Below are 12,439 nucleotides of genomic sequence, written 5' to 3' on the forward strand. Positions count from 1 at the left end.
CTTTCCCTTGATTTGTACCTACTTTACAAATCCACCTTACAGCTCTGGTTGACATATTCTGCCCTCAAGTGCCCTGCAGTAGTTCTGTTGATAGCAGTGGAGTTGCTCAGGATTTACACCAGCAGAAATATGAGCAGAATTTGTCCTGGGGATGTTTCCTAACCAATGAGAGCACAAGGAAGAGAAATATCTTCAAAGTAATGCAAACACAAGCCATTCTTCCCAGCAATGTGTTTCTATGTTTGGACAATCATCCAGATGGCTCTCTGTTGTCTTAGCTGTATATGTGCTTGGTGGTTTTGTGTATAATTTTCTCTTTCTAAAACTGGGCTTGGTGCAGGTTAGAGTTCTTTCAAAAGCAAGGAACAACTCCATGTGCCTTCAGCTGTTCTGCTTTAGCCATTCAGTTTGTAGAGAGGTGTAATACAATACAGACTCAATGAGGTTAAATTCACACCTGGCTTGACTCCACTGGTTTTTAGTGGATTTACTCTAGTGACGCATATGGCCCATCTGCTCCTCCTGCACTCATCAGCAATATATCCTTCTTACCATCACACTGCTTGATTATGTAAGGACAGCTGAAGAAGTCGGGTGATTATATTTAGACCCTCCCCCTTATTTTTACCTCTGCTACAAAGTGAAGCACAGCTAAGTGGTCATTTTTAAGAAGTGCTTAGAAGGGTTTTGCCCTACACTTCCTGTGCACTTTGCGACAAGGTCCAGATTTCTGGATGTTTGCATTATTTATTATAAAACAGTGCAGATTCTCAAAAATTTATAGAATCATCACTTTGGAGCAGCTCTACAAAAAGCACACATTCAAAATCTACACGTTAGAGGAAAATTCCCTCTCGCTTTTGTTTGCAACACGTACGTGACAGATATCTGCAGAAGAGGACCCCCGTGGGATTCACATTCTTAATGGCAAGAAAATTTGGGGCTGAGCAGAACTCTCTTAATTGGGTGCCTTACAGCAGTTTCTAGTGTCTTAATTGGGCATCATGCTGTCTTTCCAAGGAATGACTCAGTCCTGTCCCATTACATCTCCTCCTTCTGTATTAGTATTATTCTTATTATGACACCTCCCAGGCAAGCTTGCATCTCTGAACATGAAAATAACTCATCTTAATGAGTGAAGTGCATGTTGCCTAGCAACACAGCATCACAAGGGTCTTCATATGCTGAGCTAGGAAAGGCACTTAACTTAATGGGGCTGTTTTCACTGCACTGTTGTGTCTTTGAACCAAGTAGTACAGGGGGAAATATTTGCACTCAAGAGAGACGGAGGTGTGGGTAGAATGCATCATTAGAGTGGAATCAGTGGGCAAAGAGACAATGCGCCTTAGTTCCCCGGGTTAGGGGGGAAAGTCATTTGGGTTTCATGACCTAGTTTCTCTTGGGAAGGAGGCAGACCATTGCCCAGGGAGAAGGATCCCATGTTCTGGGAAAGCAGCTGCTATTCTCTCTGCTCTGCGTCTTGCTCACCAGCTGTCAGAATCCATGAGATCTATCTGATGAATCAGTGCCAAACCTGACAAATCAGCTCTGAGTAGTAGCATAGCATAGAGAATTGAGTGAGCACAGATTGGAGATGGCATATGATGATAGCTAATGAAAATGGAATTGATAAGTCTTCCCCTCTAGAAATCATCATGCCTGTTTTCCTTGTGTGAAAAGCCTGGGGTTTGTTCTGTTCCTGGCCCCGTGCAGAACAGAGAGGTGGCAGGAGCATTGCTAACTCACTTGGCCAGTGAAAAGCATCTCTATTGCTTTATTTCCCATTGCAGACTGCCCCAGATTTTGGGAATTTTTAGCCCTTGTGATGATAAGCTGCCTGCCTTTCTCCTTATCAGCTACCAGAGGGGAGAAATACAGCATGTATAATACTTCCCTGCAAACAATAGGGACAGATAAGCTTACTGGAATGAGGATAATTCATGACTGCTATTCATGGCTGCAGCGCACTAAGGCATAGGCATATGCTGTGAGAGACAGCTCTGCCTGAACCTTAGGATTTTGATATAGATGGTTTTTTTTTCTTGATGTTTTGATTAGGCTTATCTCCATCTTGGTCCTAGAGACTGCAGTCGTGTTAGTGTCTCAGTCTCTTTCTATTTTCAGGACTTCTCCTATGATGACTCGAAGGTGGAGTTTAATGTTGATGCCCCAAATGGAGTGGTGATGGAAGGCTACCTCTTCAAGAGAGCTAGCAATGCTTTCAAAACATGGAATCGGTGAGTAATAATTCATATTCCATTTGATATTTGGGCTAAGACTCTGAACACAGCTAATACTGCCTGCACAGGAGCACACTTCACTTTTAGTGGGATCTTAGCAACTGTTATCATCACTGGAAGGATTCTGAGCTAAGTAGCTAAAAGGTAAATAGTTAAAATAGTTAAAACTAGGTTGGTTTGATAGTTTCTGTATACAGAGACTTTTCTTCTAGGAGCATTTTGCATGCAGGTTGAGGGAGGTGATCCTTACTCTCTGCTCAGCACTGGTGAAGCCACATCTGGAGTATTGTGTCCAGGTCTGGGCTCCCCAGCACAAGAAAGATATGGACTTGCTGGAGGGAGTCCAATAAAGGGCCATGAAGATGATTAAGGGGATTGGAACATCTCTCATATGAGGAAAGGCTGAGAGAGCTGGAACTGTTCAGCCTGGAGAAGAGAAGGCTTGGGGAGGGGGGCAGATCTTATCAATGCGTACAAATTCCTGACAGGAGGGAATAAAGAAGAGGGAGCCAGACTTCTCAGCAGTGCCTAGTGACAGGACAAGAGGCACTGGGCACATACTAAAACCATGAAATTTCATCTGAACACAAGAAACTGCTTTTTTACTGCGAGGATGGTCAGGCAGTGGAGCAGGTTGCCCAGAGAGGTTGTGAAATCTCCATCTGTGGAGATATTCAAAAACCACCTGGGCAACCTGCTCTAGCTGGTCCTGCTTGAGCAGGAGGGTTGGACTAGATCTGAAGAGGTCCCTTTCAACTGCAGTGACTCTGTGATTCTGCTCAGAACCTGTCGGCTGCAAGTAAATTCAGAACCTGAAGCCATGTTAGCATAACTGCATCTGCGTAAGTTCTCCCGAGAGAAACAGTATCTCAAGAGAGATTAACGTAGCCTTATCAACACACTAACCTGGCTATGTGGCGCCAAGTCAGCTCAGAGCAAAAGAGGAGTAAGTATCTGCTTCATTGCAATGGTGTTTTAAGACCACAAATTTTCTACCAGCACGTTATAACTCATGTGCTGAGCTTGCAAAGCCACTTGCTTTGCAGGTCTTTTGATATTGGTGTGTTGAAGACATGTACATTAATCACTAAAAGAGCTAGATGCTGTGTAGTTTATGTAAGCGATTATTATTTTCCCGTTCAAAACCAAGTATGCTTCTTTCTGTGAAGCTGTATATTCCCCTGAGGCTGCATCATGGAATGAGCCAGCTCGTGCTTTGCTGCGTCTTAGTAAATGCTAGGAAAAAAAAGTGCCTTCCACAATGGAAGAATGACCAGGTTCCATGCAGGGAAGACAGGGCACACTGCAGCTCCAGTCTTGCCTTAGGAAAGCTGTAAATTTGTAACAATTAAGAGAAATACCTTAGTAACACAGCAGGACATGCCATGAGTATCAAACCTGTCTATTTTGGGACGTGGAGGTATGTGAGAATGGAAATATCAACTGTGCTGCTGGGAGCTGAGAAATGGCTTTCTGTGCACTGACCCTGCACTTAATAATTTATAAATATTTCATCTGATAGGTCACTGGGAATGCCAGGCTCATATATCTCCTGCACTAGTCAGGAGTCTCTGCAGCTGCCAGAGACCTTGGGGAAAGTGGAAGCAAAGGTTTCATGTTCTAGCCTTGCTCGATATTTGTGTTTAGTTTCCCTTGAGATAGTCGATGGGCTTCATACATGGCTGTGCAAAAGGATTCAAACCCTTCCAGTGAGCTTCTAATGCATGAGATCAATGCCTTTTTGACCTACATTAACTCCTCTCACATAACAGGGAAATGATACAATATTAAGAGATCTTTTACTTGGCTATGGGATACATTCAAAGCATACACCACAGCAAGGCTGAAATGTGCTGAAATTGTTAGACTTTGAAATAAATAAACACTAAATGGTTCAGTGGACAGTTTGTGATATGCACAGAAACTGCCTGTATTTGCATGGAAAAAAGGTTTGAAATTATTAGAGATCTCTGAATTGGTTAGATAAGTGATTCCTTCTCTGAAGCTTCCCCTAGTACTAAGGAGATTCCCATCAAATTTAGTATAATTTTGTTACCCCTCAGGCTCTCTGGTCCTCCAATTTGCACTTGGAGGAACAAGAAACCACAACAGCAACTCTTAACACAGTGCATCACAGTGTTTGATTTCAGTGCTCACAAGCTGTTGCCCTGGGAAGGTGTCTTAGCTGAATTTTTATCAACCTTTTAGGATTTCCTGCTTGGTGTTTCCTAAGCAAAGTATAGCCTCGGTCCATAGTATGGCTTCTTTCACTGACACCACATGTTTTTGTGGAGCAGAAGGTCGTTCCAAAGTGTGTCAGGTTAATGTCAAGACCTGTGCTTGACTCTTGTGATACAGAGGAACGGTTCCAGGCAACTCCCTTCTCCTAGCAGGACCCTGGCTGTGAATTCAAGGGTCACTCCAAAGGGCACTTATCCTGGAGGGAACGTGACCCTCTGGGACTTTCTGGTTTTCTTGATGTCTGAAGTAATGTTAGTGTCAAGGGCTCCAAGTTTTCCCTGTCCCCCAAATCCCAGCTATCCTCCCTGGATCCTCCTACATCCCAGTCATACACAGCCTGGATCCTCCCCACAGCCATCTCTGTCTCCTCAGTCCCACCCACTCTTAGCCATATCTACTCACATCTTAGCTATTCACAGCTCCTGTAGCCTACTCATCACCTTCTCACTGTCACTCAGCTATTCACTGCTAGTGCCTCCCCCCCATGTGAGCAGGAGGGGGCAGGCAAAGAGAACAGCAAAACCCACAGTTCAGGATATCGGGATAGAAGCCAGCACCAGGCAGAAATGCATGCTCTGGGGTGGTGAGCAGGAGAGCACAGCTGGAAGGAGCAGGAGCAGAGACTGGAACCTGAGAGACAAACTTTCCACTCAGCTTCATGTGACAGCAGAGCTCCTTGAGCATAGACTGCTAGTGTCACAGCAGCTCAGAACGACGTATCACTGATATCAGCTCATCCAAATGGGCTCCCACATAGATGGGATGGCCTCCAGTTACCTGTATTTTCTCATTTCTCCACAGACATGTCAAGTCCTTTTGTTGTCCTTTATCTGTTTAATATTTCAGCAATGACAAAAGAAAGAGAATCCTGTCTCATCTCATTAACTCTGTCCCAGCTGAAACCAGGACATCAGGGAACCTAGTTCTTTTGCAAACAGAGTATGTAATACATGCTCTATATAACATCTTGCTGCAAGCCTCTTTGACTCTTTATGCTCAAGTATTCCAGTACCTTCTTCCTGAAGCTTAGCGGTGGTCCTGGCTCCCATTGCCCTCCATGAAGATGATCAGGTTGCGAAATTTTAGGCTGTATCTTGGAATGAGGAAGTGACTTGGGGTTTTGGACTTAGCACCGTAGATTAAGACGCCAGGGAATTACCTCTGCTATCAGCATCACATGGACCTTCTGTCGCTTTTGTTTTAATGGAAAGCTGCTAGCTGGTGATTTGTTGCCTCCTAAGAAGGTAGACTCCCTTCACACACACCTGTCCATACTCCAGCCATGGGAAACAGGAGCTTTGGCACTGTTTGGCTTCCCATAGGCTGTAGCAGCTACAGAGAAATCAGCCTGGTCGGTAGCATAGCCTATATAAACAGCAAGATGTACAACTCATTAGTATTATTTTCTCCAACACTATTTGTAGAGCTGCTAGTGTCCTGGTTTCAGGGTTTTCTGGGTTAGCAAGGTTTTCTGAGATGGATTTTTCTTTTTCCCACCTGGAAGTTTCTTCATGATGTCAAGGAATTTCTGGCTTGCCTTATGATGGCCCTGCTTGGAGAGGCAGCAGGCACACTGCATCTGGCATGGCATGTGCAAGTAATCCAAGTTCCCCAGTAAATGTCAAGTATGACCACTTTGCATATATGCAAGTGCAACTATGCCCTAACGAGTGTAACATGTCCCACAGGCACGGATTTACTACCTGTACCGGGGCCAGTGTGCACACACAGACTTGTGCCCCAGAAATCGTAGACCATAATATGGGACTGTCCTACTCCGTTGTTTCTTTCCATCTTTCCTTCCTTCCTATACACTGACATATCTATAACACTTGCCATCACAGTGTCGTGGTTTAACCCCAGCCAGCAACCAAACACCACGCAGCCGCTCACTCAATCCCCCCCACCCAGTGGGATGGGGGAGAAAATTGGGAAAAGAAGCAAAACCCGTGGGTTGAGATAAGAACGGTTTAATAGAACAGAAAAAGAAGAAACTAATAATGATAATGATAACACTAATAAAATGACAACAGTAATAATGAAAGGATTGGAATGTACAAATGATGCGCAGTGCAATTGCTCACCACCCACCGACCGACACCCAGCCAGTCCCCCGAGCGGCGAATCCCTGCCCCCACTTCCCCGTTCCTATACTGGATGGGACATCACATGGTATGGAATACCCCGTTGGCCAGTTTGGGTCAGGTGCCCTGGCTGTGTCCTGTGCCAACTTCTTGTGCCCCTCCAGCTTTCTCGCTGGCTGGGCATGAGAAGCTGAAAAATCCTTGACTTTAGTCTAAACACTACTGAGCAACAACTGAAAACATCAGTGTTATCAACATTCTTCTCATACTGAACTCAAAACATAGCACTGTACCAGCTACTAGGAAGACAGTTAACTCTATCCCAGCTGAAACCAGGACACACAGCATCTCAATGCCAGGAGTCATTCCCTAAGGCTGTAAATCCTTTGTTCTCCAAGGGAGGGTACTGGAGAAGTGTGAGCTTTTCTTGTGACATTACTTTCCAGGTTTTTGGAATAAATTACACTCTTTTTAAATGGAGACGTATCCTGCTCTGCTGTAGAACAAACTGCCTCTCTGTAGCTCTCTTGTTCACTTGTTCTGATGTCTGTCTGTCTGTCTGTCTTCCCTCAGGAGGTGGTTCTCCATACAGAACAGTCAGCTGGTGTACCAGAAAAAGCTAAAGGTCAGTGAGGCTACGCCAGATAACACTGGCAGATTAGCCAACTTGTCTGGTGCCCTGCTTTGCTGGGGACTTCTGCGCCGTGGTGGGGGAGTGGGGAGGGGAATTGGTTCAGAGGGACAGCAAGCCCATTCAGGCATTATTGTGCTCCCAAGTTAGACTGTACTGAGTACTAAGTGGCAGCAGATGGTGTTTGTGGTGATCTAAACATTCCTGTTCAGCAGAGGAAGTTGGTGAAGTCCCCAGTAAGCCTGCCACTTCATGTGCATGTTGTCCTATGCTTTGATTCTATATAACCCCTTCCTGTTGCCCTAGAGTTATCTGGTGGTGGGCTGGCTCTGCTCTTTCTGGGCTCAGCTTATGCTAACCTGCAGGGTTTGGGAAGGAGTTTTCTGAGAGGCCTGGTTATAACACAGATTCAGGGAGCCAACAAAGCCACCTGTTCTCACTCTTTCAGGATGTCCTCACGGTAGTGGTGGAAGATCTGCGGCTCTGTACTGTCAAGCCGTGTGAAGATATAGAGAGGAGGTTTTGCTTTGAGGTCGTCTCACCTACCAAGTAAGTTTGGTGGCTTCCCTAGGCCATCCTCATGGTAGCTGGACTGTGCACAGAACTGCAAGAGATTAGATTTGAGCAAATGCTGCCCTGGGCTATTAAACGTTGACTGGGAGATACCCTTGCCTGTACTCAAGTCCCTATGAGGTTCGTCAGACATCAGCATAAGCCAGATCTAGACCACATGTACCTAATATGCATATAGACAGTGAGACTGGCAATGGTCAGCTTTTCAAAACAGCTAGCAGACCTGCCTGGAGTTTTTGAAGCGGGAACACCTTTGACAGTACAAGCTTGTAGGATTAATTTTTGCCCTTTTGCCTGTCAAATCAAGGTGCTGCCCCCATTGGAATGTCTGTGCTGAGGATGAAGTAGAACAATTTTGACCAAAACGTGCACCCTGTCCCTTTGCTCTTTCCAACTCATTTCCTTCCTTCGCAGGAGCTGCATGCTGCAGGCTGACTCGGAGAAGCTGCGTCAGGCCTGGATTCAGGCTGTTCAAGCTAGCATTGCTTCTGCATACCGGGAGAGTCCTGACAGCTACTATATTGAAGTGAGTGAGGGGGTCATGAAGGATCTATAACTGTGTCCCAGAGCCCTGAGGATGGGCTTTTGGGCTGTGGCAGGTCCAGTGTTTGTGGGTGGACCATTTGAAAATACTCTTCTGCCCTCAAGGGAGGAAGCTGAGGCCAGTGCTAACTCAAAGGTGACAGTTGTTCACCAACCAAAGCCATGCTTATAAAGCTAGGCTGGTGGAAAGGCAAGGTTTTAAATCAGTGTTGTTCTGACATCTTCACTTTCTTGCCATCACTCTGGATTGATGTTCCCCTAGGAATTATGTTCCCCTGGGAAGAGCTTGCTCCCTAGTTGGGACAAGTGCAAGCAAAGTACCACGATAGCAAGTAGTTTGCCAGACAATGGTCTGCATGCTGCCTGCACTCCCAGAGCAGGGATGGGGTGCAGCGCCGTCTTGTGGCAATTAACAGAGATTAATGAGGCTTTACCCATTCCCTTCTTGGACTAGCCCTAGTTTATTCTTCTTCAGGTAGTGCTTCCTATCAATGCCTCTGCTATGCAAAGCTCTGGTTTGTTCCACGGTGCTTCGCAGAATCCTAGAATCCTTTTTTCCCTGCAGAGACTGGACCGGACTGCTTCCCCATCGACTAGCAGCATTGATTCTGCTACCGACTCCCGGGAGCGCAGTGTGAAAGGAGAGACCATCTTGCAGAGAGTGCAGAGCATACCCGGGAATGACCAGTGCTGTGACTGTGGTCAGCCGGATCCTCGCTGGGCCAGTATCAACTTGGGCATTCTGCTGTGCATTGAGTGCTCTGGTATCCACAGGTACTGCGTGCCTGTGTGCTCTGTGCTGCCAGCCAGGGATGGATTGCAAGCTCCTGGAAAAAATGGTGGAGCCTGAATTACAATTGACTATAATGTTTGTACAGATAGGTTCAAAAGTAATTGCTTGCTGCGGTACCTGTGTGTGCAGGTACATCTGTGTATGCATATACCACTCTGCTATAGCTATGTCTGTATAGATACATAAGAACTGGATTGATCTTGTTCATTTTATGATGCATGAGAAGTTCTGGTTTGAGGCATGTAACCATTTCACTTTTCTTCCTTTCGGATAAATAGGAGTCTGGGTGTTCACTGCTCCAAGGTCCGATCTCTCACATTGGATTCCTGGGAGCCAGAGTTACTGAAAGTGAGTGTTGGCTTTTAATAGCAAGAGATAGACAAATGGTGGACATGGAGGGAGTCTTATTTGGTGGCAGGCTAGACTAGAGGGAAGGTAGCTCCTCACCTGAAGATTTCATTCGTTCCCTGTTGTATTGCAGCTGATGTGTGAGCTGGGGAACAGTACCATGAATCAGATTTATGAGGCACAGTGTGAAGAGTTGGGACTTAAGAAACCAACAGCAGGGAGCTCCAGGTGAGTCTGAGTGCACACGCTGGTCCTCTCAGTCCTGTAGAAACCTATCCATTCACACAGCAAACCCAGTACCCTAAGCTGTCTGGAAAGTCAGATTAAGAGTGTGACTGGCCCTTCACTGGGGGCCCAAACCACCTCAGGTACACCTACCTCAACACACTCCCTCTGTAGCTAGCCTGAGCTTGACTCTCAGAAAGGTCAGTGGGGCATTACCAGCCAGCAAACTGGTGAAACATGCTTGGGAACCAGGGCTTGCTGGGTTTACACCTGCTCTGAGACCTTTCAAATACATGTAACTGAAGCACATGGTGTTGCCTAGGGCTGAACATCTCATTCCACTCTCAGCTACACCCCGCACTTCTTAGTTTTGCTTTGAAATGGGAGGTGGTTTTAGGTTTGAGAAACTCTCCCTTCTTAATACAGGCCTCAGTGAATTTTTAGGACTCCAGGCCGGGTTGATAAAATGAGGCAGAGCAGCCCCATCTCCTTGTGGCTGTTTGCTTTAGGCAAATCACATGAGCCTGTGCACAGCTTTACGCTGTTCTTCTCTTAGGCAGGACAAGGAAGCCTGGATCAAGGTGAAGTATGTGGAGAAGAAATTCCTGAAGAAGCTGCCAAGTGGGGAGACTCTAACAGAGAATGAGCGGAAACCTCGACGCTGGTGTGTGAAGAAGTGCCAGAGACACAACAGCACCACGAAAGCACCCACAGCTCGTAGAAAGTACCGCCATGAAGCAGGCAATGCATCACCAGCCATGTTGTCATCAGGTGGGAACCTCCCTTGCCCCGCTCCCCATGCAGAGCTGTGCTGGCCTGCCCCCACCACTCTTTGTAGGCCTGTACACAACTGCCCTAATAACATGTGTGGCCCTGTCTCTCTCTAGGACCTGCAAACCTGCCAGAGGTATAAGCAAAACTGCTGTTGCACAAACTGTGTTGACACAGGTCTTTAAAGCCATTTCCTAACGTTTTCCTTCTGTTTAAGGAGGTTCTTGTGGCTAAAGGAGGAGATCATTACACTAGGGCGAACCAGCAACTTCTAAGCTTGCTTTGTGCATTTTCTTTTGTATTCCAGCTCCCTGCTTTTTAATAAGTTTCAAATCCTTTTATTTTTATTTGCCTGGTCTGTAAGAGAGGCCATGCTTATGAAGGGTTCTGGCTGCTCAAAATGCTCTGGGATGACTTGGTCTGCAGCGTATCACCACATATGGTCAGCTCTTTGTTATATTTTGGTGGTGTACATGGGCATGAGTATGGTACTGTGCGCATCTGGGGTGCACTGGACATGCAGGCTCAGTCTGTGTAAATACGGCTGTAGAACTGTGTCTCATTTGTTCATCTGCATGTGATTAACTATGTATTTCAAAATCTCTCTGTGTAAAATAGCAGCTACACTGGAGAGGAAGTTCCGTCGAGATTCCCTTTTCTGCCCTGATGAGCTGGACTCGCTCTTCTCCTACTTTGACACTGGTGCTGGCTCTGGCCCACGCAGTAAGTACAAAGAAAGAAAGTGTCTCTGCTCCTGGCACGCTTTACCTCCCAGCTCTTCTAGGGCATGTGCATTGTACCAGGCCTAAGGCAAGGTATTGGCCTCACTGGAGAGAGGGTAAACGTTTCAGAAGAGTGATGGGGAGTTAGTTGCACAAACTCCAACCCATTGCTCTTTTATTGCACTTATTATTTTAATATCCTATCCAGTCAGTCCCTGGTGTTTGCATTCTGGTCAATGGGGTTTTTTCCCCAATATCTTTTACTCCCAGACCATGCATTCCATTGGCTTTTTTTCTGGTTTTAGTTTTGGCTTTTAATTTTTTTCCTTTTTTTAGCAAGTCTTACTGCGGACAATTTTTCTTTTTGTGTTTGTGACAATGAACTCCCCTCATATTCCGTCCACCTTCCTCTAGGTGCCAGCCACATCTCTATGCAGCATCCGCTAACAGGTGGCCCATGGAGTGGCAGTGGCATTGGTCCCGGTGGGAGCGGTACGCCGTTCCTCCTGGACGGAGGTAAGGTGACGCTCTGGCAGCTAGCAGCAAAAGAGACACCCAAATTTTACTTGTTCCAAACCAAGCTTCAGAGGCAGTCATGTATTTTCTTTCAGCCAAATGATTGGAACCCATACATTACCAGTCCCTTGTGGGAGGACAGGCCGGCAGGCTTTCGAAAGGCAAAAAGCTTCCTAGGGTTTCCAGCAGTCAAGTTACTACATCTTAGAGGAACAACTCTCCCTCAGATGAGATAAAGGATCCTGTACAGGTGGGATCTCATGGCAAATAGGGAGTAAGAAGTGTTTATTTCAAATGCCCAGCGTCTGTCACAGACTAGCCATGTGGTCCATTATCATATTTAGCTGAGGAGTGGTAACTTTTTAAAACTTACTAGCTCAGTTGCTTGTTATTGTATGAACTTAAGAGAAATATTTACGGTCCTGAGTCAGCACAGCAGAAGATCACAGGCTTTCCTACAAATACATGTTATCTTTTGAAATCAATGAAGAAGATGCTTTAGTGCTTGTCTGAATCAGTGCTTTAAGGGCTATTCCAGTTTCAAGGAATTTAGTGTTATTAGTCAACAGAAACAATACTTGGGAGATGAAGGACTTCAGAGCTGCTCAACAGCCTTATCTTGCTCCTCTAGAAGAAAATAGGAATTTTATCACTGATTCAGTGGGAACAGAACTGGGAATTTGACTTATTAATATTGATGTGACATGAGCCAGATCCTCCTTTCCTGCTTTGATGTAAATCTAGAGTAGTGC

The 12,439-nt window shown here is 45.8% G+C and overlaps 1 protein-coding gene across 1 annotated transcript in view; it reads left to right on the forward strand.

Moving 5' to 3' along the window:
• Window positions 1–12,439, forward strand: part of ACAP3 (ArfGAP with coiled-coil, ankyrin repeat and PH domains 3) — a 101,908-nt gene that overhangs the window by 75,253 nt on the left and 14,216 nt on the right. Inside the window, exons 11-19 of the mRNA XM_052791602.1 lie at window positions 2,125–2,237; window positions 7,139–7,190; window positions 7,645–7,745; window positions 8,184–8,295; window positions 8,878–9,086; window positions 9,384–9,453; window positions 9,587–9,681; window positions 10,235–10,449; window positions 11,068–11,172. Of these exons, the coding sequence (XP_052647562.1) occupies window positions 2,125–2,237; window positions 7,139–7,190; window positions 7,645–7,745; window positions 8,184–8,295; window positions 8,878–9,086; window positions 9,384–9,453; window positions 9,587–9,681; window positions 10,235–10,449; window positions 11,068–11,172 (1,072 nt within the window). The remainder of the gene's footprint in view (window positions 1–2,124; window positions 2,238–7,138; window positions 7,191–7,644; window positions 7,746–8,183; window positions 8,296–8,877; window positions 9,087–9,383; window positions 9,454–9,586; window positions 9,682–10,234; window positions 10,450–11,067; window positions 11,173–12,439) is intronic.

The sequence above is a fragment of the Harpia harpyja genome, chromosome 7 (assembly GCF_026419915.1).
Source record: "Harpia harpyja isolate bHarHar1 chromosome 7, bHarHar1 primary haplotype, whole genome shotgun sequence".
In the NCBI taxonomy this organism is placed as follows: Eukaryota; Metazoa; Chordata; class Aves; order Accipitriformes; family Accipitridae; genus Harpia; species Harpia harpyja.